Here is a 23,693-nt window from a genome sequence, read left to right as displayed (position 1 = left end):
ACGCTGACAGTGAATTTTAATCCTTGCAAGCGCTGAGCTCTGGGATCCCACGTGAATGGATGTGGCTTCCATTAAGACCTTCTGCCAGACTTTGGCCAGATGAGACTTTCTAAGTGATTTTCACAGTGCTTGGACTGAATGAGCCTCGTCCCTCTGAGTCTCAGCCTCTGTCCAGGTATTTGCTGCCTGCTTGTCCTTGAGCACAGCCTGTGAGGGCACGGGGGTGGGCCAGCTCCCTGCAGTGCTGGTGCCACCCCGTGTGGTGCCCCTCCCTGCAGCTCCCGGCCTGGCTGTGCCCAGGGACCGTGGCACAGGCACATCCTGCCTGTCCCCCCACAAACAAACCCCCTTGTGCCCACCCCAGCCCCTTCTGTGCCACCCGGCTGGCCAGGTGACATCCAGTGACCCAAGCCAAGCTATTTCTGTACCTGCAGGAGTTCTGCTGTCTCAGTAGGATGGGGGGAAATGGTTTTTTCCCCTCCATCCTCCATCAGGACCCAAGTGTCTTGGGCTGCACTCCAAGACAGCTGTGGAATATTTTGGCTGCATTTCTCCCTCTCATGTCCTGTTTGGTGCACTGGCTTTACCAAGGGAAAAAAGAGACTCTTCCTGAAACTGAAGCTCCTCTCCTGCCTCCCACCAAGGCGATTGATCTCCTCTTGGGCCGAAGCCCCTGGAGCATCCCTGAAGGCTTACCTGCGCTGCCCGAGCTCCAGCCAGCGGCACGGCGGGACCCGGCGCTGGGAAAACCATCCCAGCACTTCGGGAGCCTCCGGACGGTGACGCCGCCACCGGACGAGTTTCTCTGGCAAGTTCCAGGCAGAGAAACCCAATCGGCCCCGGCGGTTTCAGTTGTCAGGGGGACGGAGGGCCGGGCTCAGCCCGCACCCTGCGCATCCCCAGCGCGGCTGGAGGCGGCAGCCGCGGAGCGACCCCCGCGCCTGGGCCGGGGTGGGACGGGAGGGTCCCGCTACCCCCGAGTGTAACGGGGAATCACCGGGAGTGCGCCCGCAGCTCTGGGGAGGAGCAGCAGTTTTGCTTTGGAGAGTTCAGCGAAGGGCACGGGAATTCCTGGCGGTGCTGAGGAGCGGCAGGGCCGGCGGGTGCAGCACCAGCCCCGCAGGGCCCGCACGGTACCGAGCTGCCCGGGCCGCGGGGCCGCTCCACCGGCCGAGCTCACGGATGCTTCCACGGCTTCACGGGCCGGGCTGAGCCCCCGTTCCCCGCCGGGGCAGCGGAGGGCGCTGGCAGTGCCGGGAGCGCGGCGGCGCCGCTTCCGCAGCAGCGCGGCGGCTCCGAGCGGCCCCGGGGCCCCGGGGCTGGAGGCGGCCAGGGAAGGGAACGGCTGGGAAAGGGGCTGGGGGAGCTGGGGACGGGCTCAGCCCGGAGAAAAGGCGGATCAGGGGCGACCCTGTGGCTCTGCACAGCTCCTGCCAGGAGGGGACAGCCGGGGGGGTTTGGGATCGTTCCCAGGGAACAGGGACAGGAGGAGAGGGAACAGCCCAAAGCTGCACCAGGGGAAGCTCAGCTTGGACATCAGGGGGAATTTCCCCATGGAAAAGGAGCTCAGGCCTTGGAAGTGCCCAGGGAGGTGTGGAGTGCCCATCCCTGGAGTGTCCCAGCAATTCCTGGGGGTGGCACTCGGAGCTCTGGGCTGGGGACGAGGTGGGCACCAGGCACAGCTGGGATGGGCTGGGAGGTTTGGGGATTTGGGGATTCTGTGTTTCTGCCCCCGCAGAGATACACGAAGGGCTGCTCCGTCCCTGGGCTCAGGGAACGCTGCAGGACGGGCACCCAGGGGTCCAAGAGCTGCTCCTCTTCCATTCCAGGCTCGGGATGGAATTCCTGACGCTCTTCCTGCTCTACCTGTGCTCCGTGCTCGCCCTCGCTGCCCTGCTGTGCCTCTGCTCGGGAAGGGAGGAGAGTTTCCTGGCGAGGAGTGCCAACAGGGCGAGCCAGGTAAAGCACCGGGCTGGGCTTCAGGCAGGGAATGAACTTGCAGGCAATGATCAGCTCCCGTTCTGGTAATCCCTGCTTTGTTCTGCTAAAATCACTGCAACTGCTATATTTGTTCTCAAAAAAAAAAAAAAAAAAAAAAAAAAAAAAAATCAGTGTGTGTGGTCAGACTGATAATACATTTCTTCCTGTTTTAACGTCTGCTCTCAAGGAAGTGAGCTAGGAAGCAGAAATAATTTCCTTTGAGATGGTTGAATCCTGCCCAAGCAGGTAGAAAAAATCATTTTCTCAGCTCCCATCCCTGCCTGTGCCTGTCTGGGGTGAGGATGGAGCTTCTCACCAGGCCAGAATTGCTTTCTTCACTAACACCACAACACAACTTTGGAAAAATTAATAAGAATCAGCCCCCAGGAATTTGCAGTTTTGTGGTATTGCTGATGTTATCAAGAGGGAAAAGGTGGGGGAGGTTTGAGGATTCAAATAGGGAGAGAATCACAAGTGGTGGCAGATATTTGAGGGAAAGCTCTTTAATGTGTGTATTAATGCTGCAGGCTCTTGTTCACTAAGAAAGAAGCAGGAATGAAGAGCTTTAAAAGAGGATTAAGAATTGGCATTTTTTTGTAAAAACGGGGAGTTGGGAAAGCACCAGTTCATTTTTCTGTCTGTTGGGCTGTGTCCGAATGAAAAGGAAAAAAAAAATGCTGTCATATTCCTGGAAGGTGAAGTATGAGAGAATTATCACTTAAATTGTAAATTAAATTTAATGCTGTTCACAGCAGTTCAGACAGACTTTTTTATTACTGGTATTATACTTCTTTTTGGTTTACAGACACACTGTGCAGAGAAATTGATTTTTTTTCCCCCCCATATCTTAACAGCTGCTGCTGTGAAGTATTTATAAACAGCAGCAATTAAATTACTGCTCTGGTATGAAGCCACTGTCTGGAGGAATCTGATCAATACTTGTGCCTGGGAAATAAATACACGTGAATACAATCAATATTTTGCCTGGGATATAAATACAGGCAGCGTTAAATGTAAGGTCACAACAAAAGATAAATTACTCTAAGAAAAGGACCAATACAATGCAAACCCCAGAAGGGTCTGAAGCTCTTAGAGAGCGCCCAGAGGATGGACATGAGGGTGGTGGGGGCCTGGAGGAGCAGCTGAGGGCACTTGGCTTTTCCTGCAGAGCGTTGATGTTTCCTGCAGGTTCTTTAATGCTGGGATGTGTCTCCTCTTTCAGCACACTTGGGAAAAAAAAACCTCATTTTTACAAACACTCGTCCCCGGAGCTGCCGAGCTGGGACACAGCAGCTCACACCAAAATATTCAGCGTCTTCTCAGCTCCACGTGTGCTTTTTGCCTGCTGGTCTTTCACATCTGAGGCGAGAAGCTCTTGCTGCATATTTTCCCTGGGTGTCAGCTGGAAACAGGCTCGGCTGCTCTGATTCTGTTGCTGTAGAGATCTGTCAGCTCGCAGCAGACAATGGCACCGGGGCTCCCGGCTCAGGGCTCCTGCAGCTGGGCTGGGCTGGGCTGGGCAGCTGGAGCCACGGGGCTGGAGCTGCAGGAACTGCATTGCTGGCTCGTGGGGCTTTTCCCCTCTCTTTTCTGGAGGCCACGAGCTTTATCCCTTTGCTTCTCTGCCCTTGGTGTGTCAGGTGGGCTGATGGAGCACATTGTGGCTGGGGAATTGCTCGGTTCTATCCCCTGCTTGAGCCATCCCCACCCTACACCCACCCTAAGCTCCTCAGAACTTCCACACATGAACCCAGATGTGTTTGTTTGGGCCTGGGAGGCTCCAAGGCTATGGAACCTCAGTCCCACGTGGAAAACCCCAGCAGCACTCCTGGAACCTCAGTCCCACGTGGAAAAACCCCAGCAGCACTCCTGGAACCTCAGTCCCACGTGGAAAAACCCCAGCAGCATTCCTGCCTCTCTCCCTTCTTCATGGAAAGGGGGTCAGGCACGGGAGGTGCCCAGGGAGGTTTGGATCCCCATCCCTGGAGGTGTCCAAGCAAGGAGGGGAGGTGGCACTCAGAGCTCTGGGCTGGGGACAAGGTGGGATTGGGCACAGCTGGCACTCGAGGACGTTGAAGGGCTTGTCCAGCCCTCTGTGATTCTGTGTGCTATGGCTGGACTTGGTGATCTTGAAGGTCTCTTCCACCTTTGATTCTGGGGTGAGCAGCTCCTGAAAAGGAGCCTCCTCCCCAGAGCTGTGGCTGTGCAGGTCCAGAGCTGAGGGATGAGGGATTTGTGCTTCAATCTGAGCTTGCCCCAAGGCAGCAGGGATGGCCAGGTGACACAGAGCTTCATTTCCTCAGGTCTTGTCACTGGTGATCCCCAGCCAGCTCCGGAGGGTGACACACCGGGCACTGCACAGGCTCTTCCACACAAGGTATTGCACTTTTTATGACTTTGGAATTAATTTTTACTCTTCTTTCTGGGATCTCCTGCCACCATGAGAGCTCTCAGCATTATCCTTAGATATTCTGTCTCCATTTGGGATGCCTGGCAGGGATTACAGGCTCCCTTGCCACGCTGTTGTCTCTCCCTTCCTTGCTCCTTGTTTGAGGGCAGCACCCTGAAATGTTTGAACATTGACAAATGAAGATGATGTGGCTCGGTGACAGATGTTGGTCACACTGGTGGGATCCTGCATCCCCACAGGAATGGCCACAGCCTCTCTGGAGCTGCAGATGGAGTCAGACAGACTCCGAGTCTCCATCCTGTCCCTCCAATCCCATTAGTGTCAGTCCAGCAGCCTGGGTGTGCAGGTGGCCGGGGGGGCAGCTGCACAGCAGCCTGCTGGGTTCGGGTGGAATCTGTGTCTCTGTAAACTCTGGTGCCTCAGGAATGATTTCAAAACCTTTTCTCTGGGGACAGCAGCTCGCTGGAACAGCGACTCCAGGGCTGAATCTGCAGCTGTGTTGTGAGTGCTGGGGTGGTTCTGTGCCTGTTCTGCTGATCCTCTGCTCCAACACAGCCTGAGACACACAGGTGACCCTGCCAGAGGTGCTGGGGGCACTGGGATTCTCCACATGCCCTGGAACTGGTGCTCACTGCCCGCCTCCTGCCTTATTTCCTGACAGCTGGTTATATTATTGCAGAGTTTTAAAGATGATTTTGGGGGCTTTTTCTTTGCTTTCAGAGTAGCAAATGTCTTCTGGCAGGATGTTGTGTGGCCTATTGCTGTGGCATATTCTGTCAGCAGCAAGAGATTATGGGACTTTGTACTGACAGGGAAAAAAAATCCAAAGTGAATAAAGCAGGGAATTTAGCTGACATATTTAAAGGAGTGTATGTGGGAAGAAGAGGAGAAGCCAGTGGATGGAGAAAACACTATTAATATGCAATCCAAGCTGGCCTGAAAACCTAAAAGAGGTGTCTCCTTGCATTTGGAAAGTCTTTGATCACCTCTGAGTGTACTTGACCTGTTAATCAGGATGCTGAGTATTAAACAGACCGTCCCCTTTCCTTCCCAGGAGCTGCTTGTTTGTGGTCCTGCACGCAGCCCTGCAGGCAGCAGTGTTTGGGGAATACACCTGGGAAGTGTTTGTGTACTGCTGGGAGCTGCAGTTCCACCTCCTCCTCCTGCTGCTGCCCTACCTGCTGCTGGCTGGGAACCTGGGCTGCTTCCTGCTCTGCTCCCGGGCCAACCCCGGTAAGATCCCCCCGCCCATGCTCTTTGAAAACAGCAAAAAAAAAAGCTACAAATCCCATTTTTTAGTTCATTTTCTTGCCTCTTTGGCAGGTACAGTAACGAAATCCAACGCTGCATCCCTGGTGAAGGTTTATGCCTATGATGGGGTGATGTTTCAGAAAGGCCTCGTGTGCCCCACGTGCAGCGTGGAGAAACCAGCCAGGTCCAAGCACTGCAGTAAGGATCTGAAATTCCTTGATAAGCATGGCAGTAAGAGCTTCCCAAAGGAATTCTCCCCCAGGAGCTGCAGTTCCCACTGCAGCTGTTCTGTTACCAGCTCAGTGCTCACAGGGCTAAGTTTGTTTTCCTGGAGTCCCAGGTCACAGCTGCCTGTGCCCAGCCATGGAGCTGGTTGGGTGCTGTTCCTTCTCACAGAAATCACCAGAAATTACCAGTTCTGAGGGACAATTCAGGGTCAGGAACAGCTGATAACAGAAATTATCACCTGCCAGGACCTCAGATCGGGATTTTCTCTTTCATAGTCACAGAATCCTGTAATGGTTTGGGCTGGGAGGGATCTTTGAAGCCCATCTCATGTCACCCCCTGCCAGGGGCAGGGACACCTTCCACCAGCCCAGGGTACTCCAAACCCTGACCTGGAACACTGCCAGGGATGAGAAGTCCACCACCTCTTTTTATCATCTAAAATAAAGGTGGGAGCTACAATCTCTGCCTTTCAGGTGCTTTGCCAGGCAGTACTGTCAGAGAAATCAAAGTCTGGGAGCTGCAGTCTTGGCGAATAAAAGAGGAGATGGAATATGTTGTTTTTCTTAGGATACACAATTGAATTTCTTTGCTTCAAAAGCTGCCAGCTAAACCCTGACCGCAACTCCCACATACTTTCAGCTTAAAAAAAAAAAACACGTAAAGATCAAACTGCTTATTTAAAAACGAGATGCCAAGACACTTTTGCCCCTGCCTCCTGCAGGTGTGTGCAGGACGTGCGTGCATCGCTTTGACCACCACTGCGTGTGGGTCAACAACTGCATCGGGGCCTGCAACGCCGGCGTGTTCCTGCTCTACCTGCTGTCCCTGACGGCCACGGCCGGGGCTGTGGCTGCTGTCACGGCTGCACTGCTGCTGCAGCTGCTGCAGCTCTCCAACCTCCTGCACGGCACCTACCTGGATGCCCAGGGACAGGAGCAGCCCGTGGACATTCCCGTCCTCGTGCAGGTCGGTCTGCGCTGGGAAACGTTCTGGCTTTGCAGTCAGGAACCTCGCCCTGCTCCCCAGCGTGGGGACAGACTGCGGGCTTTGGGGCAGACTGCAGGGTTTTGTGCAGGGTTTTGGGGCAGACTGCGGGGTTTTGGGACAGACTGCGGGTTTTGGGACAGACTGCGGGGTTTTGGGGCAGACTGTGGGTTTTGGGGCAGACTGCAGGGTTTTGGGACAGACTGTGGGTTTTGGGACAGACCGCAGGCTTTTGTGCAGGGTTTTGGGGCAGACTGTGGGTTTTGGGACAGACTGTGGGTTTTGGGACAGACCGCAGGGTTTTGTGCAGGGTTTTGGGGCAGACTGGATTTTGGGGCAGACTGCAGGGTTTGGGGCAGACTGCAGGGTTTTGGGGCAGACTGCAGGGTTTTGTGCAGGGTTTTGTGGCAGACTGCAGGTTTTCAGCTGTTGTATACACATAACTAGATTTACAAAACTGCCACTGCTGAATACTTTAGAAGTGGAAGGGGTTTTTCTCACGGCACCTCCCATCCTACAGATTCCCATCTCCAGGCTCTGTCACTCAGCACATGTGGCTCACAGAGAGGGAATTTCCATTCCAGTGACTAGCTGATGTAGCAAAGTTTAGGAAGGAGCTGAGAGTGCCTGAGGAATCTCTGTGGAGGTGTCAGAGCAGGACACAGCACCCTGGAACACAGATCCAGCTCCTCGTGGATGTGCATTCCAGCTGGGGCTGTGCACTGCCCAGGATCCAACCCTCCCACGTTTTAACTTACTTTTCTCTTTCTCTGCAGCACCTTTTCTTGACTTTCCCCAGGATTGTCTTCATGCTGGGGTTTGTCATCCTGCTCACGCTCGTCCTGGGGGGATATTGCTCCTTCAGTCTGTACTTGGCCCTCACCAACCAAACCACCAACGAATGGTGCAAATCCCGAAGATTTGGGGGCTCCCCCCGTCTCCCCTCACAGCCTCATGCCAGACCCCTCGTCTACAAAAACATTTATTCTAAAGGGATCTGGAGGAATTTAAAGGAAGTCTTTAACCCTCCTACCGTCTCGGAAAGGAAGAAGAAAACATGAAGACATTATTGTGGCATTTTTAAATGTTTTCCAAGATTTTAGTTCAGCAGTGGGCTTGGCTACCCCAGAGAGGTTTTGGAACAAGATTTCTGCAGAATTCACGTATTGGTGCCTCAGCAGAGCGTCATTTGAGCTCCCTCCCTCAGTGAGACTCAGGGCCAGCTCAGTCCTGGCCCCTGAATACAGGGATTGACTTGGTCCATCTTCCCCAAAGGGAATTTTTCTCTCTGGGAAGGGCTAACACAGAGCTCCTGTGAATTTTGAGGAAGCAGCATATTTTGGTATCTTTCTTTGGGAAACAATTAACCCATGACGTCTAACGAGGACTACAACAGGTTCTGTGTATTTAGCTGAAAAAATGATTTCTGGCAGGATCTTACCTGCAGAAACCATGTCCTACTGCAGCTTTGAAGCACTAACTTCAGGGAGGAAATTAAAGTGTCCCTGTTCTCCTCTCCTTCCAGAAGTTTCTCTGTTTGAGTACAATAGAAGAAAAATTGAAAAAAAAATATAGTAAGAACTTTAAATAATTTTATTTTTACAAATGTATTTTATTTACATGCCAAATCTGTACAATATGCAATTAAAAATCCATATATGGTTTAAAAAAACCAAATTCCTATACAATATGGCTTTCCAGCCCCCAGGCTGGCTCTCAGAGCAGCCTGGCTGGCATTGCAGGGTACAATGATGCATTCATAGACCAGTACATAAGGCTACTTGTCCAGGATACCAAAGAAAAGAGAAATACTGTAGTACCATGCCTTGGGAGGCCTGAAGGAGTGAGGTTAAAGGCATGAGTGTTTCAGTGGTGCTCAACACACACCACAACTCCTTAGGTTTGGTTTTCTCAACTTGTTTTAAATGCATATATTTAAATAATCCCTCGTGAGTCCCCACATATTTGCTATACTTTCTGAATCCTTTCCAAAACCAGACCACGGCTGTCCCAGTGGTGGGCAGAGGAGGCTGATTCCCAAAGGATCTTCCTTAATTGGAGGCTGCTGTACAGAATACTGAGTGCCACGGGTGACCTGGGTCTCCTCAGTGCGACCAGGCCAAGGGTTTAACTCCTGGCATTGGTTTTAGACTGAGAACACCTCGGGCCTACCCTGTCCTATCCCGTTTTAGACCTGTTCTATCCTGTTTTAGACTTGTCCTATCCCACTTCAGGCCTGCACTATTCCGTTTTAGACCTCTCCTATCCCGTTTTAGTCCTGCATTATCCCATTTCAGGCCTGCATTATCCCATTTTAGGCCAGCACTATCCCCTTTTTAGGCCCGCACTATCCCGTTTTAGGCCTGCATTATCACATTTTAGGCCTGCACTGTCCCATTTCAGGCCAGCACTATCCCATTTTAGGCCTGCACTGTCCCATTTCAGGCCAGCACTGTCCCACTTTAGGCCAGCACTATCCCGTTTTAGGCCTCCATTATCCCATTTTAGGCCTGCATTATCCCCTTTCAGGCCAGCACTGTCCCATTTAGGGCCTGCATTATCCCATTTTAGGCCTCCATTATCCCATTTCAGGCCAGCACTGTCCCATTTCAGGCCAGCACTGTCCCCTTTCGGCCCTGTCCCATTTCAGGCCAGCACTGTCCCCTTTCAGCCCTGCCCTGTCCCCTTTCGGCCCTGCCCTGTCCCCTTTCGGCCCTGCCCTGTCCCGTGGACCCCTTCCCTCCAGAACACACCCCTGCCCCCCGAGCAGCGCCCAGGCTGCCCCCGGCTCACACGATCACCGTCTGCACCTCCACGTCGCCCTCCTGCGCGGCGGCGATGACGAACTCGCCCGCGTGCTCCATGATCTCGATGTCCTCGGAGGCCACCATGGTGACGGTGGCCTCCTGCGCGGCCAGGCCGGCGTCGGCGGCCAGCACGGCGCCGTCGCCGATGGCCGAGGCCAGGGTCATGGCCACCTGCTCGGTGAGGCTCTCGGGCGTGGCGATGGTGATGGTGTCGGCGGCGTCGGCGGCCGCGGCGCCCTCGGCCACGGTGACGTTCTGCACGATGATCTGGTGGCCCGAGTTGGCCTGGTTGACGATCTGCTGCACCACCTTCATGATGTGGCTGTCGACCTGCGGGGGGACAGGGGCGGCACTGATGCTGCTGCTGGTGTTTAGGGGGGAGCTGAGGACAGGCATCGCTGTGGAGGAGCTGCCAGCCATGGGGCAGTGCCAGCTGCTCACCCCAGGCTCCTGGGCACTCTGTGCCCCTTCCCCGGGACCCTGTGGCTCTGATCAGATAACCCTGGACCCTCCTTCCTGCCCCAACGGGAGAGCCAGGGAAGCCCACCCTGTCCAAAGTCTGTACAGACCCCTGACATTTCCTGTTCGTGCTCTTTGCCCCGCTCTCCCCTTGGACACCACAGAATAAAGAGAGCTGAACCAACGTATTTTGGGGTAAGAGCCTCTTTTGGAAATCTTTGCCATCTCCTGATGTTCCTCCCCTTCACAGCCTGCTTACCTCTGAGCTAGCCTAGGATATTTTGGGGGGGAACATCACAGACCCTGCACTGTGTCACCCCTCCTGTCACCAAGGGACTGCTTTACCTCGTGTCTTGTTCCCTCTATTATTTCAGTGGCTTCGCTGGTCTCCATGTCTTCAGTAGAAGTCTGGAAGACAAAATAAGATTATTCCCTTTCTAGGTTCTTATAAAAAGAATTTTATCACCAAGATATAATTCACTAAGGTCTTTTACACAAGTCTTTCTGCTCCACATGCAGTAGCTACTCCAAAAACAACTCCTTGACATTCCCTCCCAATCCCATTATCAGGAACTACTTAAAATGAATGCACAATGTTCACAAGTAACTGAAAGAGAATGTCCTCCCTCAGCAGGATTTGGCCACACAGCAGATTTTTCTCCTACTGGAGAATAACTACAGCAGCACTCAATAACTGAGCTGTGTTACCCTGCTGGGATGGGAACTGGCTCTGTGTGACGGAGGGGAGAAAGTGAAATACAGAATTCATTGCTTTTGGCAGCTTCTGTTTGAAACAACAGAGATTATCTGGGACAAAGTAAGATAAATAGAAATGGGAGAAAATAGGAGGGAGAGCTGAAGCAAGCTTGTGAGGACCTAAAATCTGGTGTGGTGAGAAGTTCTCAGGCTCAGCTTTCTGCTGAACAACTGTTAGTCTCCCCTTCTCCTTTTCCTGGCACACACAGCACTCTGGGAGGGTGGGGAAGCTCCAAGTGCTTTCCTTCCAAACAGGGCTCATCCCGCTGACTCCTGGGGCCATGCAGGCAGGGCAGAGCCTGTTTCATGTTCTCCCAAAAGCCTGGAGCAGGAACATGAGCAACTGCAGAGTTTTTCCTGACCAAATCCCGTGCTAAGCTCCCAGTGAGCAGGCTGGCTGCCCCTGCTCACCTCGATGATGTATTCCTGGGTGTCTGCCACCACCGAGGAAAACTCCACCAGAACCGTGTGCGGATCTTCCGAAAGGACCGTGGCTGCCAAGTTGTCAGCAGACTGGCTCTCCTCTGACACTATCACTTCTTCCACCTCTTTCATAGCAAGGAGGCAGCCACCTGTATGGAATTCCAGAGAAACATCATTTTTTGTGACCATCCCCAGCAGCACCAGCAAGGGGATGCCATGGACGAGTGACCAGTGCCACCTGAGGAGCTCTTGGCCCACCAGGACAAGCCAAGGAACAGCCCAGAAGAGTCCACATGACACCAGGAACAGAGGAGCTCTTCAGTGCAATTCCAAACACCACACGGGTAAATTCAGATGGTAAAACCACTCGGGGTTTCCAAGCCATGTGTGAAGAACATACAGGAAGAATTTGGGTAGATTTTAAATAATTTATCTTTTCTGCTGATACATCTCAGTATCTCCTACAAAAGTCCATTTTCTCCTCCAGTAAACTTGTATTATTCCTTTGGAATAACACCATCAGCACTAGCTGAAGAAGTCTGGAAATCCTTGCTTAGGAGCTAAAGGAGCAGCAAGTCCAGTGCAACTAATCCCACCAAACCAGATTGTTGCTGAGAACTTTACCCAGACATTTCCTTGCCAGAACATGCCCACTTCCATGTGGGTCACAGAATTCACAGAATCACTGGGTTGGAAAAAACCTTAAAGATCATCAAGTCCAACCCAGCCCTAACATCTCAATTAAACCCTGGCACCCAGTGCCACATCCAGGCTTTGTTAAACACATCCAGGGATGGTGACTCCATCACCTCCTCGGGCAGGTCATTCCAGAACTTTATCACCCTTTCTGTGGAAAACTTTTCCCTGGTATCCAACCTATATTTCCCTTGATGCAGCTCTGGTTCTGTCATTGCTGAGATCCACCCTCACCACCATTCCCAGCCAGCCCAGGGCCAGCCTGCCCTGGAAATGACAAGAATCAAAGCAACCATATTAAAACCAGCACTGTGGTGACAGCCTGAAAAACATGTTCAGCTTTCTACAGCACATGGCTGCTCCTATCCCAGAACTTTCCACTGCCTCCCAGCACCCCAAATGCTGGGAAGCTCAATGGTCTCAGCTCAGCAGAACATGGGAAGCAGCAAGAACTCCACTGGAAGGCAAATGGACAAGCACAGAGAGCTCCTTTGGTTTTGAGGTGCCTGTTGAGGTGCCTGTTGAGGGTGCCCTGCTCACCTTTGGTTTTGAGGTGCCTGTTGAGGGTGCCGTGCTCACCTTTGGTTTTGAGGTGCCTGTTGAGGGTGCCCTGCTCACCTTTGGTTTTGAGGTGCCTGTTGAGGGTGCCCTGCTCACCTTTGGTTTTGAGGTGCCTGTTGAGGGTGCCCTGCTCACCTTTGGTTTTGAGGTGCCTGTGAGGGTGCCCTGCTCACCTTTGGTTTTGAGGTGCCTGTTGAGGGTGCCGTGCTCACCTTTGGTTTTGAGGTGCCTGTTGAGGGTGCCGTGCTCGGCGAAGCCGCGCCCGCACTTGTAGCACTTGAAGGGCTTCTCGCCGGTGTGGTGGCGGATGTGGCGCACCAGGGAACCTTTCTCCCGGAACCCTCGGCTGCAGAAGTGGCACACGTAGGGCTTGTCCTCCAGGTGGGTACGGAAATGCACCTGCTGGGCGTTCTGCACGCACAGGGAGGCAAGGCAAGGGCTTAGAAAGGACACAGCTAAGTCACAGGGTTTTAGCTGCCAGGGTGCAACTCAACGTCTTTTACAGGACACCAGGATGACTTCCTGGGGTGGTGGTTTAGGAATGGTACTTCCCAAGTCAGTGCTCACACCATGACTCTCCAAACCATGAGGCACTCACTTGTTCCCCCCTCTCCCTCTCCCCATCTCCTTGCAGGGGGCTGGAGAGGAGAATTGGAGGCACAAAAGGTGAGGATCATGGACTGAGATAAGAACAATTTACCAGAAACAGAAATAAAACACTACTGATGACAGCGTGTTCAAGAAAGAGGGGAGCAACTCACCTGCCCTACAGAGGGAACCCCTTACCCCCACACCAGAATGTTCTAGCCATGCACCCTCTTGGCTACTGTAAAAATTAACCCCGTCCAGGCCAGAACCAGGACACTGTTATTACATACTTGTTCCACACACAAAGGAACAGTTTCTTCAGAAATGTGACGGTTTTACAAAGACTGTCCTTCCTTTTGCCCACTAAACCAAAACATCTTTATGGAGTTTCAGATCACAGAATCACTGAATGGTTTAGGTTGGAAAAAACCTTAAGGAACACCTTGTTCCACCCCCTGCCATGGGCAGGGACACCTTTCACTATCCCAAGTTGCTCCAAGCCCTGTCCAACCTGGCCTTGGACACTTGCAGGGATGGAGCAGCTTCTCTGGGCATCCCGTAAGAGGCAGGCGAGCTCTTTGAGGAGCAAAGCCTCCTAGCCTCTACCACAGCCTGGCTCTGGGGAGACCAGCACAGAGGTTTGGGGAGGGGGGCCCACCTTTGTCTTGTAGCGCTTGCCGCACTTGGGGCAGGCGTAGGGCCGCTCGTCCGAGTGCACGCGCCGGTGCCCCTTCACGTGGGCAATGGTCTTGTAGAGCTTCCCACACTCCCCGCAGCGGAACCGCCGCTCGTTCACGTGCACCTCCTGGTGCTTCTTCAGCAGGTAGCCCTTGGTGAACTCCTTGCCACACTCCTCACACTTGAAAGGTTTGTACTCTAGAGGCACAGAGAGAAAAAGGTGTGCTCAATCCAGGGCAAGGCGCAGCATGAGGATCTGGTAGGGGTGTGACTGAATTGGGACAAAAAGCACCCTGGAGAAGGGGATGAATTGTATTGTCAAGCATGTGTGTGGGCTTCCACAGAACCCCAAAATAGCTGGGGTGGGAAGGGACCTCTGGTGACCACCCAGTCCAGCCCCCTGCCCAGGCAGGGTCACCCGGAGCAGGTGACACAGGAACGTGTCCGGGTGGGTTTGGGATGTCTCCTGAGGGAGACTCCACACCCTCCCTGGGCAGCTGTTCAGGGCTCTGCCACCCTCACTGCAAAGAGCTTCTTCCTCATATCAACATGGAACTTGCTCCCCATCCTGTCACTGAACAGAGTCTGGTACCATCCTCTGACACCCCTGGGAGGGATTTTATGGAGTGATGGGATCCCCTCTCAGCCTTCCCTTCTCCAGACTGAGCAGGCCCAGCTCCTGCAGTCTCTCCTCATCAGAGGAGCTGTACAGGGCTGAGGTCACTGAGCCCCAGCTCGTGTCACACAGCAGCCCCAGCTGCACTTTACCTGTGTGACTCTTGCTGTGAGTTTCCAGGGCAGCAGCTTCGTTGAAGGCTTCATTACAGTGAAAGCAAATGTAACGTTTGTACCCGTTGGTTCTTTCTGCAGGCATCTGCTGGAGAGAAAATGGGAAAACTGCATTTCTTTTCTTTGTACTGGTGTGTCCAGTTAAGATTGCTACCCAAATTCCCAATTACACACTGCAGCTTTGACAGGAAAGAGATCTCTGTTGTGAAAAGAGACAGAACGTGTGAGAAGGAACCCTTCCCTTAAATCACACCTGCACAATATAACTCTAAAACCTGACACAAAGCCACAGGCACAGGCAGACACATGAGACAACAGTGCTGCCCACAACCAAATACAGACAAGGAAAGTTAAAAAGTTGATCTGTTGATGGAATACAAACATACAGACTCTGCTCCTTCCGGTTTAGCACACTGCTCCCCACACGGCTCCTCTTCTACTTCCACCCCTTTGCTTTCCAGCTCTTCTGGAGCAGCTGCTGCAGGTTCATCTGGCTTCTGCACCTCCTCCACAGCCACTCTCTCGATGACAATCCCCGAATTCCTCATGGCCTGCCTCAGCAGGTTCTCACTGTTCACTTCCCCCTCGCACGGCAACTCCTCGGGATGCGACTGCTGAAGGAACAAAGAGGAAGTCTGGCACAGCAAACCCACAGATTTTTATGGGAACACTGCTGTGAGGGCCACTCTGGGGTGTCCAGTGCTGTGCTATGGGGTTGAAAGACCAACCCGGGAATACCTTGGGCTGAGGAGGAAGATGAGGTGGATCTGTACTCTGACAACCCACAAGGGATGACAAGCCCACCAAAGGAACCCCTTCATTCCACACAGATTTACTGTCAGGACCCAGGACACTTCTCCTCACGAGGTGAAACTTTCTTTGCATAAAACACCTGGAGGGTGTTTGAGACAAACACCACTCACATCTGGCTCCAGGGGTTTTGCATCCACCACGGGAAGTTCCTGCATCTGGACGTGGACCTCATGGAGCACGTTGCCTTTTGCGTCTGTCACGAGGTGGATGACAGGGGAGGCCTCGATGGATTCGCTGGCTATGGAGGACACCGTGTCTGTGGTGGAGCTGCAGGGTCCTGCAAGGGATCAACCACGTGGGGAAATGCACCCTCAGCAACTCCCTGTGCCCCACAAAAACCTGCCTGAGAGCACGAGGTGCCTGTTAACACCACCTTTGTACCAGATTCTCAAACAGTCTTGAGTTCACGCCCGGCTTCGAGGTAACAACTTTGCTCTATAAATTACTTTTTTCAAGGTAATAACTTTGCTCTATAAATTACCTTTTTCTGGTATAAAAAATATAAATTCAACACCATGAAATTATTTCTTATCATAAATAAGAATCATGAAATGGTTGGGGCTGGAAGGGATCTTACAGGTCGTCCAGTTCCACCCCCTGCCATGGGCAATGACACCTTCCACCATCTCAGGCTGCTCCAAGCCCTGTCCAATCTGCCCTTGGACACTTTAGGGACAGGGCAGCCACAGCTTCTCTGGGCACCCTGTGCCAGAAGGAATTTCTATTCCAAGTGCTCTGAGGGTTTGGCTTTATCAGACAGGAGGCAGGTCCTGGCAGCATCACTGACCTGATGGCAGATCATCTTTGTTGACAACTATTTCTTTGGTCATGTTGAAGCGGATTTTTTCAGTGCAAGGTGTCAGAGATTTAAGGTGCCGAGTCAAAGCTCCTGATTCCCGGAAGCTTTTCCCACATTTCTTGCATTTGTAAGGTCTTTCATCTGGAAATGACAAGAATCAAAACAATCATGTTAAAGCCAGCTCTGCCAGGATCAGCTCTGTGTGACAGGCTGAAGAACATGTTCAGCCTTCTACAGCACACGGCTGCTCCAATCCCAAACCTTCCACTGCCTCCCAGCACCCCAAATGCTGGAGAGCTCAATGGTCTCAGCTCAGCAGAACATGGGAAGCAGTAAGGAATTCCACTGGAAGGGAGATGGACAACCTCAGAGAGCTCCAGTAACAAGGAATTCTTATCTGGGAGGACTCTTACCCGTGTGCCGCCGATGGTGTCGGATCAGAGATCCCTTTGTCCTAAAGGAAGTCCCACAGAGTTTACACTCATAGTCCTTCCTGCTGCTATGCGTGATCATGTGAGCTTTGAGGATGCTGGCCTAGGGAAAGAATTTCCTTTAAGACACATTCCAAATAGTTTACAAATTTTACATTCGAGCTGTTAAGAACAACAAGGCTCCTTGTGAAAGCAGAACTTCCCTCTGGGAAGTGTGGCAGGCAGTAAAGCACACTGTTATTGGGACTCGGGATCTCTTAGTTTGCAGCCAGCCTAAAAGGCTCCCTAACCCACACCAGCAGAGGGGATACTCACAGTTTTAAATGTCTTCTGGCACAGCTCACACACGTATCGCCCCTCCTTGTTCACCTGCAGCTTGACCTTGATCAGCTCGGTGGAAATATCCTGCTCCTCGGGGCTGCCCTGCTCCTCACTGACCTCCCCATCCACGTGGCCATTCGGGTTCTCAAACACATGCTCTCCTGCTACAATGACCTCTTTGATGTGCCCACTGCCTGGGAAAAGGTGGGGAGACAGTGGGGTTCTTTACGGGCAGCAAACCATCTACTGCCTCAGCATGTCATGCAGGAAGGAGGAGAAAAGATATTTTAAACTTGCAACTCCGGACTTTGCAACCTTCTCATTATGGCAGCATAAAATGGGCACTTCTGGAACAGAGTATAACATCTAATTTGTATTAATTAGTTGCATTAATTAAGCTGAAGGAGAGTAGATTTAGAATAGAGATCGCAAAGGAATTGTTCCCTGTGAGGGAGGTGAGGCCCTGGCACAGAGTGCCCAGAGCAGCTGGGGCTGCCCTGGATCCCTGGCAGTGCCCCAGGCCAGGCTGGACAGGGCTTGGAGCAGCCTGGGACAGTGGGAGGTGTCCCTGCCATGGCAGGGGTGGCACTGGATGGGCTTTAAGGTCCCTCCTAACCCAACCCAACCCATCCCACGACTGTTCCATGACCTGATGGAGGAGGATTGCAGAGCTGCCTCCCAGAGCTCTGCAGGAACAGCCCCAAATGCCAGTGACACAGAGGTGCCACCCACCCAACCACGACCCAAAGCCACCAGAAAAGGTCACAGATGAGGGAACAGAGCCCTCGGGCTGCCAAGGCACCCCAGAGCTCACCTACGATGGCCGAGGCGTTGCTGATCTCCTCTGCTATGGAAGACGCTTCAACAACAATGTGAGCAACGGTGATGGACTCCTCGACAGCAGGAACCACCTGCCGGCACAGAGCACGTTCCAGCAGGCGCCTCCTGCCTGCCTGACCACGCTGCTCCCTCCCCTCCAGCCCAACAGACCGCTGCATCCTGATCACTTCCAGGAGCAGCCGCTGTCACCTTTTGTCCTTCGGGGCCGAGGAGCCCGGCGAGCGCGTCGGGAGGGCGCTGGCAGCCCTTCTGCAGCTTGTGCTGCACGAACTCCTGCAGCGAGCTGAACTCCGACTGGCAGCGCCCGCACTTGTGCACGTCATCCTCGTCTGCGGGGGAAAAGCGTCAGCGGGGCCGGGACACGGCACCGGGACACGGCACCGGGACACGGCCCCGGGACACGGCCCCGGGACACGGCCCCGGGACACCGCGCCGGGCTCACGGGGAAGGCACCGCGGCGGTCGGTGCGTTCCCTGCTGCCTGCCCCGGCACGGCAGCCGGCCCGGGATCCGGTTCCAGACCGGCCGGAGCAGCTCCCCGGCCTCTCCCGTCACCGGGATCCCGTCCCGAGGGGCCGGAGCCGCTCCCCAGCCTCTCCCGGCACCGCCGCCCCGGCACACGGCGCCCCCGCCGCCTCCCGCCCCGCTGGCGGCACCGGCCGGCCCCGTCGCGCCGCGGGCCCGTGCGGGCGGTACCTTGCTCGCCGAAGGGCGGCGGGAGGCCGATGAGGGCGGCGGGGGGCGCGGAGGCCGCGCTGGCCGCGCCCCGGCCCGGCCCCGCCGCCGCTGCCGTAAGCGCCGCCGGCCCCGCGCCCGTTGCCATCGCGGCCCCCGTGTCGCAACGCGCCGCAAGATGGCGGCTTTACGGCCGTGTCGTCATAACAACGGGACGGGGCTCGGCGGGGAACGCGCCCGCCCGTGCGGGGGTGCCGGGAGCCGGCGGGGCGGTGTCGGAGCACGGTGCCTGCGCTCCCCACGGTCACGGTCGAGCCCCGGCGGAGCGGAGCGGATCGCGGGCAGTTACCGGCGAGTTGCCGCGGGTTGCCGAACGCGTTACCGAGCGAGCCCCGGGGCGCGCTGGCCAATAGCAGCGCGCGGAGGGCGGGCCCTGGGGCAGGGCGGCCAATGAGAGCGCGGCGCGCCGGGCGACGCACGGGAGGTCGCGGGGGGACACCGGGCGCCGGCTCCCGGCGGGGAGGGCGTGGCCGCCGGCGCCGCCGCCCAATGGGGACGCGGTCCGCGCGGGGCGCGGCCAATGGGGAGGCGCGGGCGGCGGGCGCGCGGGGCGGCGGCGCGGCCATGGCGGGCGCGGCGATGGCGGCGGGCGGCCCGCGGCGCTGCCGGCGGCTGGAGGGCGAGGCGGCGCGGGCCGTGCTCGCCAACGCCGACACGCTGCTCTTCGACTGCGACGGCGTCCTGTGGCGGGGCGAGGCGGCCGTGAGCGGCGCGGCGGCGGTGCTGGGCAAGCTGGCGGCGGCGGGCAAGCGGCTGTGCTACGTGACCAACAACAGCGGGCGGACGCGCGCGGCCTACACCGAGAAGCTGCGGCGGCTCGGCTTCCCGCCCGCCGAGCCCCGGCACATCTTCAGCTCGGCTTTCTGCGCCGCCCGCTACCTGCGGCAGGCGCTGCCGCCCGGTGCCGCCGCCTACGTGCTGGGCAGCGCCGCGCTGGCCGCCGAGCTGGAGGCCGTGGGCATCCCGCACCTCGGGCCCGGGCCCGCCGCCCTGCCCGGGCCCGCGCCCGCCGACTGGCTGCAGGCGCCGCTGGAGCCCGCCGTGCGCGCCGTGCTGGTGGGCTTCGACGAGCACTTCAGCTACGCCAAGCTGTGCCAGGCGCTGCGGTACCTCCTGCGCGGCCCCGACTGCCTCCTGGTCGGCACCAACCGCGACCACCGCCTGCCGCTCGAGGGCGGCGCCGGCATCCCCGGTGCGCGGGGTCCCGGGGAGCAGCGGGTGGGCCCCGGGCTGGGCGGGCGCCGTGCGCGGCTCTGCGGCTCGTCACGCCTCGCTGGTGTGTTGGTGAAACGGGAGAGGTTCCGCCTCAGCCTCGGGAAGGAACTTTCAGCCCTGGGATGTGGCAGAGCGCCCGAGCAGCTGCCCAGGGCGGGGAGGTCATGGAGGCTCCGTCTCTGGAGTTCCAAGCTCGCCTTGGCACGTTCCTGTGTCACCTAACCCAGGTGACCCTGCCTTGTAGGGGGGTTGGACTGGATCATCTCCGGAGGTCCCCTCCAGCTGTCCTGGGATTCTTTGAGGCAGCCTGGGCATCCCATAGCCTTTCCTCCACAGCTTCACTGAAAGAGAGGAAATCCTTATTGATCCTTTACTTGCAAATAGGAGTTCCCTCTTGACGTTGCGGGTCGGAATTCCCACCTCCTGGCAGGCTTTAAGCACCACCTCTCCTGGGCCCCACCTGTCTCTTTGCCTGTAAAGCTGAGGTGTCCATTCCCCATGTCCTGAGAGGGTTTGTCCTGTCCATTCCCCGCGTCCTGAGAGGGTTTGTCCTGGCTCGTGTGGACACTGAGAGCCTTCTGCTCCTAATCCGTGCTACCTGATCCTGATGCCTGGTGAAGGTCACAGAGACACCTGGTGCCCCTAATCCCTGCTGCCTGTTCCTGCAGGAGCGGGGTACCTGGTGAAGGTCATGGAGACACCTTTTGTCCCTAACCCTGCTGCCTGTTCCCACAGGGACAGGGTGCTTGGGGAAGGTCACAGAGACACCTTTTGTCCCTAATCCTGCTGCCTCTTCCTGTAGGAATGGGGTACCTAGTGAAGGTCACAGAGACACCTCATGCCCCTAACCCTGCTGCCTGTTCCAGATGCCTGGTGAAGGTCACAGAGACACCTGGTGCCCCTAACCCTGCTGCCTGTTCCAGATGCCTGGTGAAGGTCACAGAGACACCTGGTGCCCCTAACCCTGCTGCCTGTTCCCGCAGGGACGGGGTGCCTGGTGAAGGCCGTGGAGACGGCGGCGCAGCGCGAGGCATTCATCGTGGGCAAGCCCAACCGCTTCATGTTCGACTGCGTGGCCGCGGAGTTCCCGGTGGACCCCGCGCGCACCATCATGGTGGGGGACCGGCTGGACACGGACATCCTGATGGGCAACAGCTGCGGCCTCACCACGCTGCTCACCCTGAGCGGGGTCACGGCGCTGGACGAGGTGCGGGGCTGCCAGGACAGCGGCTGCGCTGCCAGGCACAGCCTGGTCCCCGACTACTACGTCGACAGCCTCGCCGACCTGCTCCCGGCTCTGGGCGAGTAACGGGGCCGAGCGCCCCGGGCAGTAACGTACGCACTAGATACTCCCCGGAGTTAGAACCCTTAGCTTGTCTCCTCTCTGTCCTCTCGGTATGATTCTGTTTACATCTCGGTCTGAAATGCACTTTGAACAAAGGGGGCATTACAGGGGCTGGGGCTTGGGGCTGGGTTTAGTTATGAGTGCATCGATCCAATGCTGGTGGTGCTCCAGCTCCTCTGGGCTGAGCTGGGGAGCTGGAGCTGGTTGATCTGAGGGGAAGGAACATGTCCTGGCCAGGCTGGGCCATGGCTCAGCCTCGTTTGTTCAGGGAAACGACTCTTGGGATGTGCAGTAGCTCTGGTTGTGGTTGGAAACACTCGTGGAGCTGGTGTTTGCCCTTGGGGTGACTTTTTCCCAGCTGGGGCTCTGTTGAGTGGCACAGCCCCACGTCAGCCCACACAAATTCATCTCCTTTGTTTGACCACTGCACATTGCACTTGTAATGCAGACTGGGATGATCCCACACAATTCCAGACCTTGGCTGCTGCACAATATCTGTCCAAGGTCGGGTGTGTGTAAAGCACATGTACACACAGGCACTCCCTGAGCATAAAGTTAGAGCAGAATATATTTAAATTATAAATAGAGTCTATGATAATATATCTTATTTCCCCAGAGGGAGGATGAGAGGAATGTACTTCACTGATTTAATTCTCCTAAACGGTTGCATTTGGTAATGCAGAGAGTCTGCAGCCATGCAGGACTGTGCCTCACTCCTGCTGCTTCCCAGAAATCCCTGATCGATGCGTACCGAGCTCCTGCGCTTCCCTCAGCATCAACGAGCCACTTGCCTCGGCTTTAGCTGCACAATCCCAGTTCTGCTCAGTCCATGGATGGATGTAGTGCCCAAGACAGCTGTCCACAGGGAGCCCTGTGGGCCTGGCTGTGTGTGACAGTAGCTCGTGCTTCCTTCCCATCCCTGAGGTTCAGATCTTCCACGTGTGCCGGCAGGGGCCGGGCACAGTGGGTGGTGAGGAGTGCTGGCTTGCTCAGGGATGATTCCATTTGATCTCCAGGTGGGATTGGGCAATGAGGGGCTCACCACAGGGTGATTTTTGTGCTGCCCGAATCCCACAGTGAAAGCTTTTGCGTTACAGAATTAATTGAAAATTATATATGCAAATAACGTGCTTTTATTGCTTCGATTCCAGTACCTACAGCTCAGTTTAAAGCACTGGTTTCCTTCCTGTCCAGCTGAGGAGCTTGGGCAGTGCTGGTGCCATTTCCTGCCTGGTAACTTGTCACCTTCTTTGTACAGCAATAACCCTGCAGTCCAGAGGGTCTCGGTGTTCCCAGAGCATTGGCTGAACCTCTGAAAGGCTGTTTGTTTGTAATTTGGAGTTGTGGAAGAAGTGTGTATAATCTCTTCTGCAAAGTCCCAGAGGCAGAACTTACCCTTGAGTGGGTAACATGGAGATGGACATTATGGACTCACTGCAGCTCGAGTCTGATGTAACAGTGTGGGTTTGGATTCAGTCTCTGTTTCTGGTGCTTTTTGTGTCAGGAAAAGGCCAGGAGAGAGTCCAGTATCCCTCAGGCAGCTCTGTCCCTGCTGAAGGCTCTCGCTGCCAAGGGAGCCATTGCCTGGGCTCAGGGATGCTGGAATGTGCTGGTGGCGTGCTTCAGTCGTGCTTCAAACCTCTGTTCTGACTTCCAAACAGTTCTTAATCCTCTACTTGAATTCCCATTAAACTCTCAAACCTGCTCTCCCCAGCCTTGTCTCACTGGTCTCATCTGTGTGAGCTGTGGTGCAGCTGTGCCTTGGGAATCCTGGGGGTCAGGAGGGGTTTGGGAAAGGACCTCAAAGCCCATCCAGTGCCACCCCTGCCATGGCAGGGACGCCTTCCACCGTCCCAGGCTGCTCCAAGCTCCATCCAGCCTGGCCTTGGGCACTGCCAGGGACCCAGGGGCAGCCACAGCTGCTCTGGGCGCCCTGTGCCAGGGCCTGCCCACCCTCCCAGGGAAGAGAAGAATTTCTTTCCAACACCTAATCTAACCCTCTGGCATTCCCCTTTGCCCCGCCCATGCCCTTGGCCAAAGTCCCTCTCTTTCTTCTGGGCTCCCTTCAGCCACTTTGTTCAGCCCTGGGTTGTGCTTGATAGGAAAATGTCCAAAACCTGCATTTTCCCTGGATGGACATCACATGGAGGAATTCTTGGCTTTTCCTTGCCTCCACACCTTTGCTGTGTCTGGCTGGCAGGTCTGGAACATTTTGGGGGCTCCTGGACTGCTCGGGATCTGGGTGCTCAGGGAGCTTTGCTGGCACAGGGACGTTCTCAGGACAGGACACGGGTGGCTGCGAGAGCAGTGCAGGCTGTGGCGGTGACTTTGTGGCACAGCCCTCATCCCTTTTCCTCCGAGGGTGGCACAGGTGTGTCTGTGCAGCCCAGGAACAGCAGGATCAGCGCCTGGCTCCAACAGCATCGAGTTCCCGTTGAAATGTGGGAATTGCCGCTGCCACAAGGGCAGGCTGCCACTGTCCTCTGGTCATTTGATCTCTCAAAGAGCCTCACCTGGGCCCGTGCTGGGCCGTGCCAGCCCCGGGGGCACACAAAGGCCCCGACTGTGGCTCCTGCCCGTCCCGG

At 55.5% G+C, this 23,693-nt stretch overlaps 3 protein-coding genes across 3 annotated transcripts; 2 read left to right on the top strand and 1 right to left on the bottom strand.

The window, feature by feature from the left end:
* Positions 1 to 1,291: 1,291 nt before the first annotated feature.
* ZDHHC4 (zDHHC palmitoyltransferase 4) lies at positions 1,292 to 8,463 on the top strand. Its single transcript, XM_031506116.2, has 6 exons — positions 1,292 to 1,959; positions 4,284 to 4,357; positions 5,445 to 5,623; positions 5,714 to 5,839; positions 6,591 to 6,835; positions 7,630 to 8,463. Exons 1-6 carry the CDS (start codon positions 1,837 to 1,839, stop codon positions 7,912 to 7,914), a joined length of 1,032 nt encoding a protein of 343 aa, XP_031361976.2. The 5' UTR covers positions 1,292 to 1,836; the 3' UTR covers positions 7,915 to 8,463.
* On the bottom strand, positions 8,426 to 19,114 carry E4F1 (E4F transcription factor 1). Its single transcript, XM_077786957.1, has 15 exons — positions 18,726 to 19,114; positions 18,510 to 18,673; positions 18,004 to 18,143; positions 17,789 to 17,885; positions 16,969 to 17,168; positions 16,636 to 16,756; positions 16,211 to 16,363; positions 15,534 to 15,700; positions 14,997 to 15,224; positions 14,590 to 14,695; positions 13,802 to 14,019; positions 12,768 to 12,966; positions 11,287 to 11,447; positions 10,465 to 10,527; positions 8,426 to 9,990 (listed from the first exon to the last, which is right to left on the bottom strand). Exons 1-15 carry the CDS (start codon positions 19,112 to 19,114, stop codon positions 9,643 to 9,645), a joined length of 2,754 nt encoding a protein of 917 aa, XP_077643083.1. The 3' UTR covers positions 8,426 to 9,642.
* A 13-nt stretch (positions 19,115 to 19,127) lies between these two features.
* On the top strand, positions 19,128 to 22,821 carry PGP (phosphoglycolate phosphatase). The gene is made up of 2 exons (XM_021551072.3): positions 19,128 to 19,740; positions 20,747 to 22,821. Exons 1-2 carry the CDS (start codon positions 19,128 to 19,130, stop codon positions 21,070 to 21,072), a joined length of 939 nt encoding a protein of 312 aa, XP_021406747.3. The 3' UTR covers positions 21,073 to 22,821.
* The last annotated feature ends 872 nt before the right edge of the window (positions 22,822 to 23,693 follow it).

Source organism: Lonchura striata, chromosome 16 (assembly GCF_046129695.1).
Source record: "Lonchura striata isolate bLonStr1 chromosome 16, bLonStr1.mat, whole genome shotgun sequence".
Classification (NCBI taxonomy): Eukaryota; Metazoa; Chordata; class Aves; order Passeriformes; family Estrildidae; genus Lonchura; species Lonchura striata.
The sequence above is the reverse complement of the archived record's forward strand: the minus strand, read 5'-3'. Positions and strand labels throughout refer to the sequence as shown.

Excerpts from the sequence above, each read along its gene's own strand:
- ZDHHC4 (XM_031506116.2), top strand. The coding sequence starts at position 1,837 with ATGGAATTCCTGACGCTCTTCCTGCTCTACCTGTGCTCCGTGCTCGCC. Across the intron at positions 4,358-5,444 it reads CACAGGCTCTTCCACACAAG|GAGCTGCTTGTTTGTGGTCC; the intron begins GTATTGCACTTT and ends TTTCCTTCCCAG. Across the intron at positions 5,624-5,713 it reads CTGCTCCCGGGCCAACCCCG|GTACAGTAACGAAATCCAAC; the intron begins GTAAGATCCCCC and ends CCTCTTTGGCAG.
- E4F1 (XM_077786957.1), bottom strand. The coding sequence starts at position 19,114 with ATGGCCGCGCCGCCGCCCCGCGCGCCCGCCGCCCGCGCCTCCCCATTG. Across the intron at positions 14,020-14,589 it reads TCACAGCAAGAGTCACACAG|AGTACAAACCTTTCAAGTGT; the intron begins GTAAAGTGCAGC and ends CTGTGCCTCTAG. Across the intron at positions 11,448-12,767 it reads CAGGCACCTCAAAACCAAAG|GTGGCTGCCTCCTTGCTATG; the intron begins GTGAGCACGGCA and ends AATTCCATACAG.
- PGP (XM_021551072.3), top strand. The coding sequence starts at position 19,128 with ATGGCGGCGGGCGGCCCGCGGCGCTGCCGGCGGCTGGAGGGCGAGGCG. Across the intron at positions 19,741-20,746 it reads GGGCGGCGCCGGCATCCCCG|GGACGGGGTGCCTGGTGAAG; the intron begins GTGCGCGGGGTC and ends CTGTTCCCGCAG.